This window comes from Podarcis muralis, chromosome 9 (assembly GCF_964188315.1).
Source record: "Podarcis muralis chromosome 9, rPodMur119.hap1.1, whole genome shotgun sequence".
Classification (NCBI taxonomy): domain Eukaryota; kingdom Metazoa; phylum Chordata; class Lepidosauria; order Squamata; family Lacertidae; genus Podarcis; species Podarcis muralis.
In genome coordinates, this window is record NC_135663.1 from 50,346,491 (window position 1) to 50,361,640 (window position 15,150).

Sequence of the window (15,150 nt, forward strand, 5' to 3'; positions counted from 1 at the left end):
TGACTTCTCCCAAAGAATTCTGGGAATTGTGGTAACACTCTGAGGGGCAAGTTATAGTTCCCAAGATTCTTTTGCTTTAAATGTGCATTGGATCTGCTTTAAATGTATGGTGTGGATCTGCTAAGAGGCTTACAACTATCCGGTTTTGTAGCAAGCAGACCTGTTTCATTGTTTTATGGCTCGTTTGCCACCCTGGACTTCTTTGGGAGGAAAAGCAGAATGTAAATTTAATAAATAAAGAAAATAATTTAAAAAGACACAAACTGAGTGCACATTGTTTGCACATGCTGTCAGTAACCTACGGATCAATCATAGCTCTGGGCATTTTGTATATGCTGGCCTGGATCCTATTACATGTTAAGGAAGTTTCATGGAGGGAAACTTTTGGCCTGCTGCAGCTCCTGAAAAGCTTCTCTGGAGCAATGTGAGATGAGTTGGATTGCTGGGGGAAGGCAGGGGGAATATTCCTTCCTTGAAGTTCCATAAAGTTATTCAAGCCCAGTTTTGGGAGATTCCACCTTCCTCCACATTGATCAGGAAAGCTGTGTACACACCATTAATTTACCTGTCAAAGAATCCTGGGAACTGTAGTTTATTAAGAATGCTGGGAATAACCATGGGAATAGCCGGGGGGGGGGGCAAAAAAGTTCAACAACTTTGGCCCTAACAAAAATCCTGGCTACGCTCATGGGAATAACTACTGAAGTGTTCCCAGGAAGAGAGAAAGAGATGAGTCTCTAACACAGCTGGAGAGGAGGGAAAGCGAAAATTCATGGTAAATCTGAAAAGGCAGCGGAGGAGGATTTAAAGACAGATAATTAGTACTGATCATTGCTTATGTTCTTCTTATGTTCTGGAGAAGTGGTTGATTATAAGGCAGATACTACCCAGAAGCTTACTAACTTAGGTGAATGGAAGGAGGGACTGCTGGGTAAAAGGAATTGTGGGAGAACGCAGGGGGGGAAATCTAATTGTACAAAAAGATGGTTCTGAAAGGGCAATTTCCAGATGTCTGCCCAAAAGAATCTGTTGTTTAACAAATGGGTGTCTAGGAATTCAGCTTTACAGCTGCAAAAAAAAAAAAAACCATTTTAAATGTGTTGTAAAGTGCAGTATACAAATGTGACACTAGATGTGGGTTTTTTATATGTGTGTAGATTCCACCAAGGTTGTGGTGAGATTTGCAGTACTTGTTGGATGAACCTCCTGAAACCTCTGGTTTCTCATATCTAATTAATAGGTGGAACAGTGTGGTTTTGATTTAAGTTAGAACCAGAGGAAGGTTGGGCATTTACATTCTAATGTGATCCCATATGAGCTGAATAGCAGGTTGGAGGCTACACCTTGCTTATGCCAGTAGAGGTTTTTTGGCAAGAAACCTACAACTTAGAACAGGGGTCAGCAACCTTTTTCAGCTGTGGGCCGGTCCACTAACCCTCAGACCATGTGGTGGGCCGGACTATATTGGGGGTGGGGGGCGGGAATGAACGAATTCATGTGCCCCACAAATAATCCAGAGATGCATTTTAAATAAAAGAACACATTCTATTCATGTAAAAACACGCTGATTCCCGGACCATCCGTGGGCCTGATTGAGAAGGCGATTGGGCCGCATCTGGCCCCCGGGCCTTAGGTTGCCTACCCCTGACTTAGAATAATAGAATTTGTTGAGTTGGAAGAGACCATGAGGGTCATCTAGTCCAGCTTCCTGCAATGCAGAAAGCTTTTGAGCAATGTGGGACTCAAACCTACAATCCTGAGGTTAAGAGCCTAATGCTTTACCAACTGAGCTATCTCAGCCTGCCCTGTGCTGCAAGATCCTTAATAGCTCACCTTTTCATGCAAATTGAATCTTTTGCACCCGAACACACACAGTACAGAATCATGCTCTCCTTGAGCTAAAAAACATGCAGAACAAACACTTCTTTCAGGGGGGGAAATGAAGTGCACTGTTTGGTATTGCTGATGTCGTTAAAGCTGTACTTTTTGGATGATTTCTCCCAGCAGCTGCATATAATCAAAATTATGCCAAAATGCCTGTACCTGTGACCCAGAATGAAAATAAAATACAAACTAAATGTTTGACTCCACATGAAAATTCAGTTTAAATATTTAGTCCACTGTAAGAGTTTTAGGAGACTGCCAACAAAGAAATGATAATTCTACCATCTAAAACACTTCCATGAATTCATAAACATTTCAGCTTTAAAGAGTAATGTAAACAGCGTAGTCAGCATAGGATTTTTGTAGCCACTTACTGACAACCCTTTGCATGTTTGCTGAGAGGTAAGTCCTATTGTGGCCAGTGGGGCTTACTTCCTGGTAAATACGTTTCGGATTGCAGCTGTTTTTCAAACAGTACCAAGGTTGATTGTGGCAAAACCTCCTTCATATGTCAGATGCAATCAACCAATTGCAGCATCCCCCCCCCCCCGTACCTTTCTCCTTACTTTGCCTTTCAGCCTCTCACTGTGCTGTACTTCTCTTCCCCACACCCTTCAGTTCCAAATATTCTCCAGGCTTTTTATCTCTGGCTGTGATCAGGTGCTTTTTTCCAGCTATGGCTCACCACAGACAGCTTCCCTTCATTTCACCTAGCTGGATAGCTAGTTAGCCTTGAACAAATACATGAATCAGTTTAGTTCAATCAGCTCTATTCTGCAGCATTATATAACCGAAAACTTTGAAAGAACATGAAAAAAAGACAACTGAGAAAGTTGTGCTCATTTTGCTGCAAAGGCCACCAAGCTCAGCTTTGGTTACTTCATGCTGCAGATGTTTCTGCTTCTGACTCACAGCAAATGAAGCATTTGCATTATTATACCTCACCTGTGCAACTTTTTTTCTCTAACACACACGCACAAAAGGAACTTCACATAGGCAAAAATGTGATACGTGAAAAATTATGTTTGGTAGAGTAGATGCAATTAAATCTGTGATGGTTGGGTCATAATTCTACAAAGGAATATAAGCTATACAAGAGTTGTAGGGGACTCTGGTGCTGCATTGAAGGTAGTGTTGCATTGAAACACCACACCCAGTGTAGAAAAAGTTTAGAAATACATCTTGCCTTACACTTTTTTACACATCTTGCCCATAACCAGTTATTTATTTGGAGTGTTTTGACCCCCTCTTCAGCCCAAGCAGCTTATGCACACACAATTAAAACAGGGCAAGCTTACCAACTAAAACACACAACACAAAAGGGGGTGGGAAGGTGACCAAAGAGGCTGAGGAGCAGGAGTGTCCAGGGGTGTGGGCCTTGGCGGGGGTCCAGCAATGCTCACCCCTGATGCCAGCCCTGTCAGGGAAGCTGGGGCGTCTTCATTTGAATGTGGCATCCTACTCAATCTCTTGGATCTCTACTTGCAAAAGATTGTGATTTACAGTTGCATCATCAGGAAGATGCCATAAGAAACTACACTCCAGCCACATAACTTTCTTCCCACAGTGAGTGCATGGGAGAGTAATGTGTGACTGCAACTCTAACCAAGTTGAGTCCCCCCCCCCCCCCAAAAAAAAAGGTAACATCCAAACTGGTAGGGTTAACCGTTTTTTGTGATGTATTAGTTCTCTAGGTATTCCTTTTCTCAGATAAGGCAGTCAGTTGAGGTTCCCCCAAAAGACTCACTATAAGTTAGATCCAAAGAGTTGGTGATAAGTTAAAACACACAATTACTTATTAAATTTTCAGATAAAGCTTTCAAAGACTAGACACTGACACTGTTGTAACTGCTCTGTGGAGTTCTGCTATGAAATACAATACCCTCCCTTGAACTGTGGGACATCCTGAAACCTTAATAGTTGGTTTTTAAAAAATCACTGTAACTTTCATCCACAAACTTTTAGCACTTGGCTGCTCTTGAAAGGATCTGAGCACAATTATAAAGCCTCCGTTATAAATGCAGAGGACTTGGGTATTTTTCTGGCATGCAGAAATCTCCAGGGTGTCATAATGCCAGAATAGTAACACTGCCAAGGGTATGATCAACAGAATCGTCCCTTTCAATATATCAGAGGAATGTGCCAGAGGGAATTCATCTGAAAAGGCTTCAGGGCTTTGAAATACACTTTTTGCCTCCAGTCTGAAATATTGTGGATTTTTTTCTTTCTTTCCAGGGCACTTTTTGAACATTTCATTTGAACCTCGCAATTCAGGAATGCTGGGGAAAATGTAGGAGGACCCTTTGTGAGACAGTATTTGTACTTAGGATTCTTGATTAGTCATAGGAATAGGGTATGAGAGATTTGCATTTTATTGGTAATCCTCAATAAAATCACAACCAACGGGGTTGCTGGATCCTAACTTGAAGGCAACAGTTTTGATTTTACAGCTGCAGGGCAATGATTGTAGGAATAGGATCACTTGATGCTGCTCTGTCTGCTTCATACACCTGCTGTGGGGCAAAACTGGCTCTGTTCGTGACTGCAGGCAAAGGAAGTGGAGGGCAGGTCATCAGAAGTGGCAGAGAAAACTCACTCTCTGGGTGGTGTCTCTTCAGGCACTCAGTCTTGGATAGGAGGTGGAAACCTTCCCTCCTAGTGCTTTCTTATTACATTATTTTACAGTAATGGTCATTATGGGATAATTATTTAATAACAAATTGCTATTATTATCCACTTGATTGCAAATGCACATTTTTAGTATGCTGGCGTGGCAAGGTAATATATGCCATTTAGCAGCTCTGATTGATTGTGTCGTGTCAGATTGTTTTTGTGTGTGTTGACCATACAAGCAAATTAAAAGTGGAAGGGAGGGAAGAGGCTGTCATGTTGAGATAAACGATTATGCAAATAAGCCTTCACACAAGCTTTTTATTCCCAATCTGTTTGTTTTTATTTATTTATAAGGTCCATTTGTATACCTCTCCTAATGTAGAAAATCCCAGAGTGGTTCACTAATCAAACTGCCCAATACATTACAAAACCAAAGAAGGAGAAGTGAAAAAATCATGTTCAACTGTGAAACATCAGCAACTTAAAGTAATATGATAGACTTTTACAGTAACACAGAAACAGGCTCATAATTCACCAAACTACATAGCGGATGGCATTGTGGGGCAGAAGTGATTAACTAATGTTCCAACAGGTGAATCACTGCTGCTTGCTGGGAAGGGGAAGGGAGATCAAAATGGTGCAAACGTAGCAGCTGAGCCAATCCAGTGGTCCTGCCGCTACAATAAGCCTGCTGCCATGCTCCCCTCCACTGGTCATAAGCTGCAGTGACTAAATTGCCAAGAGGGCAGATCTGTGCCTCTACCCCGTGCTGCCATCTGGCTATTAACACAAACATAATTAGGCAGATGAAATAACCCAGCAAAAGGGAATACATCAGTTCATTTGATGAATTAATTTCTTCAAGGCTACATAGGATCATAATGAATGGGGGGGGCAGACATTTTTTCAATAAAGAATTCGTTTTGACCCTGTCAAAATCAGAGACCCTGGCCCAGTTCTCACATGCAACAGAACCAGGTGGTAAAGCTTCTCCTGGACTGCACTTCCACTCCAAGGGTGACAGGTGGATGCAAGTTGATTTGAATGCTCTCCCCTCCCCGAAAGGCTTATTCCATGAAGAAAGCGCAGGTATCAATAGATATCACTCAGCGTAGACTTTTCCCCCAAGCTATTTTTATCTGAGCATCAAGCTTTTTAATGGGCAGCATTGAAACACAGAAATTCTGCATCACATCCGAAGAGTGTTGCTGGATCAGACTAGACTGAGGATGTATTCTGTAGCTCCAACAACTCAATGTGCATCTAGTTGTTCAATTTCCCCACGTTCTTGCTGTGCTACTACATTCACATCCTCAGCTCTGCCCCAAATTTGCAAATCTGCTCTTCTTCAGTGACTGTATTTGTATTTGTATCTAGCTTCTACAAGGCTACGATGATGTTCTTGATGTTCATCAGTTATTTTTTGTGAAGCATTATCATTTTACTCTGGCAGGTTAACATTCTTTCAATTCTTTGCAAAGGTTTTATCACATTGCAGAATGCAATGGCTTGCATGAATCATTCAAGGAAAATTGGACTCTTCTTAATTGTGTTTTGGCAGCTGTGTTCATAAGAACAAACTTGAAAATCCCACAGTAAAATGATGTTTGGCCTCACTGTCTCTTATGCTGCCATTTCTTCCCCTTTATAATTTCCATTGCTGTGGTAGCTCTGTCTTCAGGTTAGTTTGGAAGAAGTGAGATATATTCACTGTTTCTAAAATAAAAGGATGTGTGAATATAGTCATTGTGTCTGCTAAAAGCAAAACTGTGTCTCTAAGCTTTCCATACAAGGAAAATGCCAGGGCGAGGAGAGATTTCCTTTGTGATGGACAAATTTAGCTTGTAATCAGAGCAACTGGTTTTACCAGGGCTCTCCAATCACTGCGCTTTGAGGGAGGGATGTTGAAATAAGTATCTTTGCTCTCCCACTGCTTCTTGCTGTTTTGCCTCTAAGGAGTAGTACCTGGGAATATTTCTGGTGGTGTGTGACATAGAAGCCTGCCTCTTGTTTAACAGAAGAGCTATTTATCATTTCACATAAACACATAATAAGCAGGGGCAGAGAGTAAAAAGCATTTGATGTGAAATCAGACATATTTCATAGTTGTCAAATTAAATCTGAGACATATTTCTCCTGTGGTTTCAGGGTGTTCTGAAAATTATTACAGTACAATGTGAAAGGCAGGAATATAGATTAGAAAAACTAACAAACTGGGTGGGAATGTAATTTTAAAAGTAAGGAGGATGGACCTCAGAAGGGAGAATTCCAGTAGTTAAGGGAGTAAAAGATCAAATGTTTGAGATGGTGATCATCATTACCACTGACAGGTTGCCCTTGTACAAAAGTCTTGTAGTTAGCAATCAGAAATGGTTTTAAGAAGAGCAAGAAATCAATCTGTGAATGGTTGCTACCTATAAGATAAAGCTCTCACAGAAAAAAAATAAGAGCAGTAAAGGCATAAAAATGACTACAAGTTTAATAAGGTACAACTGCAATATATTTTAAATATTGTGTGACACAATTAAAAATTGAAAGCCTCTTATGAAATGGGATATGTGATTAATGGCTGTGTAAAGCTTTTAGATAAGCCCTAGATGTGCTGCTTGTGGAAATTGTTTGCCATGGGAAAGATTCATATTTGAATGCTTCAGAATGACTTAGTAAGACCTTGAAAAGTTGGGAGTCGATGCTTTTAACACCAAAACGTATCCCTGGAAGTTACAAAGGAATTGTCACAAGACACCCTGCCATTGGCTCAAGAAAAATAGGAATTGTTAGTTTCTACAAGAGCAATTTCATAACAGAGTCTGTTCTGAGATTTGACATTTTAAATATGAAAGAAGTGGCATCACCATTTTTTACTCTCTTTGACTTGTTGAGAAAATCTTACCTAGTTTCTGTGGATTGCTGCTACCCATATTGGGTTCTAAAGAAAAGCTGTCTCATTCTCAAAAAGAAATACGAGGATCCTCACATTCGGTTAAGTGTTTACAAGGCAGGATAATATCTGTAATCTCAAGGGTTGGAAACTGGTGTGAGAGCTGCAGAACGGAATGCAGTGTGTCTGTGGGTGTGCAGTGAATGTCCCAATGCTGGCAAGAACCTGAGACAATGGGACCAAGAAATGGCCATGAGAAAAAATGGGAATGTAAAAGCTGTACTGGGTTTTATGTAGCAAACCCCAATCATCTGCAGATGAGCTACCAGTCTAACCTTGTAAATTGAATTTGGAATCATATAGAAGATGAGCACAGGCCAGGTGAGATGTGCACTTGAATGAGCACACTGAACACTCCAAGTGATGCTCACATGATCACTATGGGACCTTGAAAGTACTTTAGAGTATGTATCCGCTGCAGGTCCTGCAACCAACAGCAAATGTAGGGAAGAAGATGATTAGAGTAAGGGAACATGGTACTTAAGTGTCCATTACCCTACAGAGAGGGAGAATACAGCCATCTCTCAAGTCTGCCCACCTTTTTGAAATTCCTTATTTTATTTTTAAATCTAATTACATATATAAGAGTCCCATTATTGTATAAACACTGTTGTTAATATTCTGTTTAAGACCAGGGAGTTCATTATTTGATAAAGCTCTACAAGCAGACATTACACAGCTGCTGCTTTTCCCCAACACAGAAATTTACAATGATTTGAATCCCAGAACCACTGAAAGTTGCCCACCTTCAGGGCTCTTAAAGGGACAGAAGCCCTGTTCTGAAGTGAATTTGGTCTCCATCATCTAAGCAAGGCCAGTTAGAAATATTGTTTGACACTATTATGTATAACTATATATTGAACAAATCTATGCAGTTGCAAACAGAATAAATGTGTCTGGCACTACAACATTGTATCATCTATATTTATACTGATCTCAGGTATTCAAGTGCTTGTAGTTACACCGCCAAAACGCACATTCAAGAGTATTCAGGGAAAACCTGAGGTTTACAAAAATACCAGAAAAATATTTGGGGGCTAGGTGAACACCCTCTCCCCAAACATCCCAGTGATGGCTAAGTGCCTACAGAATGCTGACTGGCTGTTGTGAAGGAAGAATAGAATGGAGCATCTTGAAAAGATATAAAAAGTGAACTATCGCATTGTCTGTATATGCTCTTTGGAAGCTCACACTGAGAAGTTTACATGCTCTCCAGGAATAGAAGTGAGAGCTGCACCTAGAAACCAATGGAAAAATCCAAAATTTTCATGTAGATTGGATTGGGCATTCCACCCACCACAGCCCAAGGAAGACTGAGCTTACTATTTGGATGGGAAAAGCTGACTGCCGCTGGAATCCTGAACAGAAACACTCCACCCCAAAGCATTGTGGCACCCCAGATTTAGAATTCCCTCCTCGCCGAGATGTGGCTGGTGCCAACTCTTTAAAGTCATTTAATGCTAGCTGAAGAAGGGGTTATTTGTCCAGGCTTTTGGTGGAGTTCAATGCCGTTACTGACGGCTATTTTAGCTGGCTGATTGTAATTGTATAATGCATCTGGAAATGTTCTAATTTCCCCCTGTTCTGGAAATACATTTGCAGTGCAGAGCAGCTAAGGAATCTTTTAAATGAATAAATATTGTTGCAAGGTAACCACTTGCTCCTTCTATTTCACAAGTACAGGCAGCCAAAACAGTACTGCTCATATCCAAAAGGAAGGCATCAGAAAGCTTTGGGAGTTGGTGAAAGTAAAAGAAAAAGGGCGTGTGCCAGTGAGGAAGCTAAGAACAGTGAAATAATTACTGAGCATGTTCAGTGATCACAGAATGCTGACTGTCTATTACAGAGGGTAGGGGGCAAAAAAGGGGAGTGGAAGGGGAAAATATCAGGCATAAGGGTAGTTTTCAGCTTGCTCCATTTGATTTTTCTGCTCCAAGCATGTCAGGGTAGCAGCAGAGAATAATTGTTTCCCAATACAGCTTATCCTTGTAATACAGAGAATGTGATGCAGTGAAGAGCATAAGTGGAGGAGGTCTGCTCTCTTCACAGGACGATAAGGCCCGTGCTAAAAAATCTCAAGAGCCCCTGAGATAACATTCACATAAGAGTGAACTAAATCTAGCCTGATTATGGGAAGCGAGTTTGGAATGTGAAGCAATTTATCCCCACCAAACATGTTCCCTTTGAAACAGCAAATTAGATGTGCAGCAGGATTTGGTCACACTTCAAAGAATAATATGCAGAACTGGAGATCCATCTGTTTTCTCTTCCACTGAGGCTCCTGTATGTTAAACAGGCTTTCAGTAACTTCAAAGCCTGTTTGAAGTCTTCATTGTGCATAACTCAGGCACAAAAACCAAGGATTCCTTAGCAATATTACCATCTGATATTTTCTGTTAGTTTTAATATGTGAAGAAAAACAATTTGTTCTTGTTTCTTATCATTTCATTTTCTGCTTTTTCTGCTTTAGCTACGACAGTGAGGGGCGATTAACCAATGTCACATTTCCAACTGGAGTGGTCACCAACCTGCATGGGGAGATGGAAAAGGCCATTACAGTCGACATTGAATCTTCTAGCAGAGAGGAAGATGTCAGCATTACTTCAAACCTATCATCAATTGATTCTTTCTATACAATGGTACAAGGTACAGTAACAGGATTTAACAAAAGCCCCTTTTTCTCAGAGGAAGAAAATGAAACAAAGCCAGTTATGGTCAGGATATTATAGTTAAGGATTAGCATTGGAGATCTGCAAGGTGAAATATTACATCTCATTCTTAAGCATACAGTTTGAAAGATGGGTTGGCTATATTTGGGATGTGTGATTAACCTTTGTTATATAACTGGCCCAAATATTATTATTTGTATCTGAAGCTAACAGCAAATGAAGCATTAAAATTATTCTGTTACCTATTTTTATGTTGGGTTGGAAATTGTTTTTAAATGCTGGTTAATTTGAAGCTACTGCTCATTAGCTGTTGTTGAAACTGAAGTTATGCTATTGAATTGTGGTTGTTTATATAATTTATAAACAAATTATATGAAGCTCCTATGCATGCAGAAATTCCTCCACAGAAGTGAATGCGGGGGAACACAACTGTGCTTTTTGCAATATCCATGGTGATGTGAATCAAGCAGATACATCTGTCAAATAGTGAAGTTAAAAGGTTGCATACAAACTGAAGAATTAGAATAAATTTTAACAAGGTGAAAAAATCTACAAGAAGCTGTGGTTTGTTCTCCATTATGGCTCCCTTTAAATGAGAAGTCACAGCTCTGGAAGTATGCTAGACTTTTGTTCCATTTCAGATCAGTTAAGAAACAGCTACCAGATTGGCTATGATGGGTCTCTCAGAATTATCTATGCCAGTGGCCTGGATACACACTACCAGACAGAACCACACGTTTTAGCTGGCACAGCCAATCCAACTGTAGCAAAAAGAAATATGACTCTCCCTGGAGAAAATGGACAGAATTTGGTGGAGTGGAGGTTCCGAAAAGAACAAGCCCAAGGCAAAGTCAATGTGTTTGGCCGAAAGCTCAGAGTGAGTAATACCTCTAATGCATTTTTAATTTAAGGTGGTATTGTGGAGGATATGCTACAAACTTGCAGTGCTTGAAATGTGCATGCTCTCCTTTGTTTTCTGATAACAGTTCAGATAAAAGGAAAGGGCCATTGGTGGTTATAGTTTAGGGACAAATTTTGAGGTGAGAACATTTTGAGGTGGAATATCCTCTGTCAGGGACTGGTAGGACGCTGACAAGTGTGTACCCGGGGGGCTTGAATCTGACTCAGGAGAGGGGGGCAGTGGTCTGTGGGGCCAGGAGGCAAAAATCAGAGGGAGGGGAAGCTTCAGAGCTGGAGGAAGATGCAGAAGAGGCAGGCCAGGCAAGTGAAGGGCCAGGTGCTTCTCCATCTTTCCCTGCACCACTATCTCCCAGAACCAAGAGAGAATTAAGGTGGGAAGAGTAGAAGCAGCTTCCGTACAGGCATTTTTTTCTGGCTGTGTGCGCACAGCCTGTCAGGGGAGTGGTCCCCAGTGTTGGGAGAGGCCTTGTGCCTTTCTCCAATGCAGCGCTGCCTGGGATTCTTCACTCCGGTCTCCCGTCACGCTGTTGCAACCCATATCCTCCTGGGACATGAGCACACGACTAGCAGAGTCCCAAATAGAAGTGTTAGCCTTGAGGTGTAACATCTAATCCTTATTTATTGCAACAAAATCAAACATAACAGTACAAAGTAAACATGGCTCCTCTTTCTCTCTCTTCCTCGGAGAGAACGCTGAAACAAAACATCACTGTGGGATAACAGTGGGAGGAAGGGAGCAAACAGCGTATCTCCCTTTACGCTCTAACAATATAGCTCTAACAATCAGCAGCTGAAATGCATTACATACAGACATGTGATCCAACAATCCTATATCTGCAGTGTAGGGAGGGGTGAAATCCTAACACCCAGTTGCTGAAACTGCTCCACAGAGTGCAGACCTGGGAATACCTGTCTAGATGCTAGATGGGTATACTTAGGTATCCAGAGCTGTCAAAGCGACTGTTTTCTTTGACAATAAAGAGTTAACTCTCTGCCGTATGCATTTCTTTGAGTGCAGTAAAAACAGGAGTCTTGTGGCATCTTAAAGACTAATGCATTTATTATGGCATAAGCTTTTGTGGACTCAAGTCTAGCATCTGACATGAAAGTCAATGAAAGCTTATATCAGAATGCATTTGTTAGTCTTGAATATGCCACAAGACCTTTTGATTGTTTGTGTTAATATATGTATTTCAAAAACTTGTCCATGGGACTTTGTGTCTTCAATTAGCTTTGCTGACAATGAATCACTATTATACCAGAAACACAAACGTATTCTCTTCTCCACATAGCAATATCTTTAATTGTTTCAACACTGCAGAATTGCACTGATATTTTACATTTGACTTGGCTTTCTTTAAAAAAATAGAGTGCTGTGATGCCTAGTTTTAGAAGAAAAGGCTAGAAAGTAGCCTATAGCACTTAACTTTTGAAGGAGTGTTGCATGTAGTACTGCTTCATCAAGTACAACCATCATATATGTCTACAGAAACATACATTTCTAGGCTACCCAAGAACTATGAAAATGTGTAAAACCCTTTTTTTAAGGAAGCAGGATGGTTTTAAAAACAACAGACCACTGCTCTAAACAAGACTAATTGCAGGGCTCTGTTTCATTATTGTCTGCTCTTCTCTGAAGTACTTTAACCAAAGGATTATGGAAGAGAAGGGCCAGTAAGGAGAGTTAAGCGTAGGATTGAAATTACCTGTTGGCACTCAATGAACAAGAGGATGGAAACCTACCATCCTTGTCAAAAGTGTCTTCCCTGTTTTAAAGCACCTTGAATAGCTGGAAAACTTTGAGCCCTTTGATAGTTTTGTGTTGCTCAATATAACCAATTCAGAAATGGGATAATACTTTATTTATGGATTATTTCTGCCAAAGGCTTCTGGCTATCTAACAATGTAAATCTCCTGGCTTAAAGATAGTAAAGTCTTCTGATAAATCCCCAAATTGATGAAACAGAAACATCACTAATCCATTTCTCAAAAGAGAATTATATTCCTGTTTTCTCAGTGCTCTATAAAGGGCTTCATTTTCACAGGGGTTTTTTTTTTGGGGGGGGGGAGACCAAGCAAAGCTCAAACAGGAGGTAAAATATCTAAGCAAGGATAAAAAAATAAAAATTATGAAAGAGTAAAACAAAAAGCATGCAAAAGCCATCTTTTACCCTTTCATTAAAGAAAGTTATATGAATGCCTCTTCTCTGCATGATTCCCAATTGACCTTCATATAACTTTCTTTACTGAAATATAAGAGCCTTGCTGGATCAGACCAAAGGGCTTCTCCAGCCCAGCATCTTGACTTCCACAGGGCCAACCAGATACCTATGGAAAGCCCATAAGCAGGACATGAGCTATTCTTCCACAATGAGCATTCAGAAGTATATGCCTCCTAAACCTGGCAGTACCATATAGCCATCATAACTAGTAGCTTCTGACAGATTTCTCCTCCATGACCGTAGGCCTAATTGCCAGTGCTGATGATTATGTGATTAAGAAGGTTTTTTTAATTTAAAAAATACCAGGTGTTGTGGGTTAGGGGGTATTATCAAGATTGCAGTGCATAAGGAGGGGCAGTTTAAGCCTTCCATTCCCAGCCACAATATTTGTGAAATCCCATGGCGAGGGATGATACTTCAGTGATTGTGTGCAGAAGGTCCCAGGTAGGGCTGAGAAAGGTGCCAGTCTGCATAGATAATACTGAGCTAGATGGAGCAATTGTCTGATTCAGTCTAAGGTAGCTTCTTGCTTTCCTGCTACCATATTATTTCAAGGATTTGCAAAAACTGAGACATACTTCGCAAACATGTAGTTAAATCTGTTGCCCTCGGCTGTCTTAAAAGGAAGATTCAGAAATGCTGCCCTTGTGGTCTAAAGGTTGAAGACCTTGTAGATATTATTACAGATTGTCCTTTTTATAATATGTTGAGTAGACAAAAACTGGGACAAATTTTAGGGAGAGATGCAGAGAGGTTTGACCATCCGTCTTTAATTTATCTACTGGGTTGACAACATAAATATACAACCTGCCACCCAGGGCTCCTTTGGGAGGAAGTGTGGATATAAATTGAATAAATAATAATAGTAACTGTGAAGACTGCACATTTTGATGCAAACATGCAGTTCTTGAGAGAGAGTTCTTCAGGGAGATTCAGAAGCTAAATTATGTTTTATACTTTTATTTATGTTTTAAATAATTTTGAATAAAGTCATGTCATGTCATTTTGATGTAACATTTCTTGAAAGAGTGACAGTATTTTTAAAGGGGCATTTGTTGTCAGTCAGTGAAATTCAGCATTTAAATAGATGGCTTTATTTGAGTCTGAGTTAATATTAATTGATAGTTACTTTTATAATATTTTGTGATGGTCTGATGACTAGATATACAAATAAATAAATCTGATCTGTTCTAGAATATCTGCTGGCAATTAGCACGGGAGCGGGGAGGATTCCATTGACATCAATGGGACCTTTTTGCCCAGTGCTGATTGTCAGGCAGGGGGGAGTGAATTTCATGAAAATTGCAGCTGGAGAAGGAGGGCTTCAGCCTCACCTCCCCAGCCCTGCAATCTTACTAACACACACACACACACACTTGGTAATAACATGTTTAGTTCAGCCCACAACCTAATCCCCTTAGTAGCTATTGCCACACTTTGTAGTGGTAGCCTCGTAGCACATTTTTTGTTTACAGTTAAAGCATAAGTTTTCACTGTCATTTCTCTTTAATATGTGGAGCTTTTGAGGGAGGGTCAGTGGTCCACTAACAGAAGTTCAGTGGATATAATGCTGTGGATATAATTTCTGGGCTCCTTTATCCTAAACATATTATTAAGTAAACATTATTGATTTAACAGAATTTTCTAATCATTAATAAAAAGGTTGTATTGTTGTTGTTTTTATGGAGACTGTTGTTTAAGAATGCCACTAACTAGCCTTGTTCTAATGGCAGGTTCATATATGGTTTGAGTCTTTCTGATTGCAAGCAATGCAGTTCTGTCAGCCCACCTGAAATAATTCTTTCAGAACTTACATATGGAGGGCAATCGTGTAATATGTACAATCCTGTGCACATAAATCATGATTTATGTAATAATTACTAACACTAAAGACGCTTTA

At 40.3% G+C, this 15,150-nt stretch overlaps 1 protein-coding gene across 24 annotated transcripts in view; it reads left to right on the forward strand.

The window, feature by feature from the left end:
* TENM3 (teneurin transmembrane protein 3) overlaps window positions 1-15,150 on the forward strand; it is a 1,264,183-nt gene that overhangs the window by 1,235,182 nt on the left and 13,851 nt on the right. For all 24 annotated transcript variants that reach the window (XM_077934193.1, XM_077934194.1, XM_077934191.1 and 21 more), the window contains 2 exons: window positions 9,909-10,084; window positions 10,749-10,984. In XM_077934193.1, the coding sequence (XP_077790319.1) occupies window positions 9,909-10,084; window positions 10,749-10,984 (412 nt within the window). The remainder of the gene's footprint in view (window positions 1-9,908; window positions 10,085-10,748; window positions 10,985-15,150) is intronic.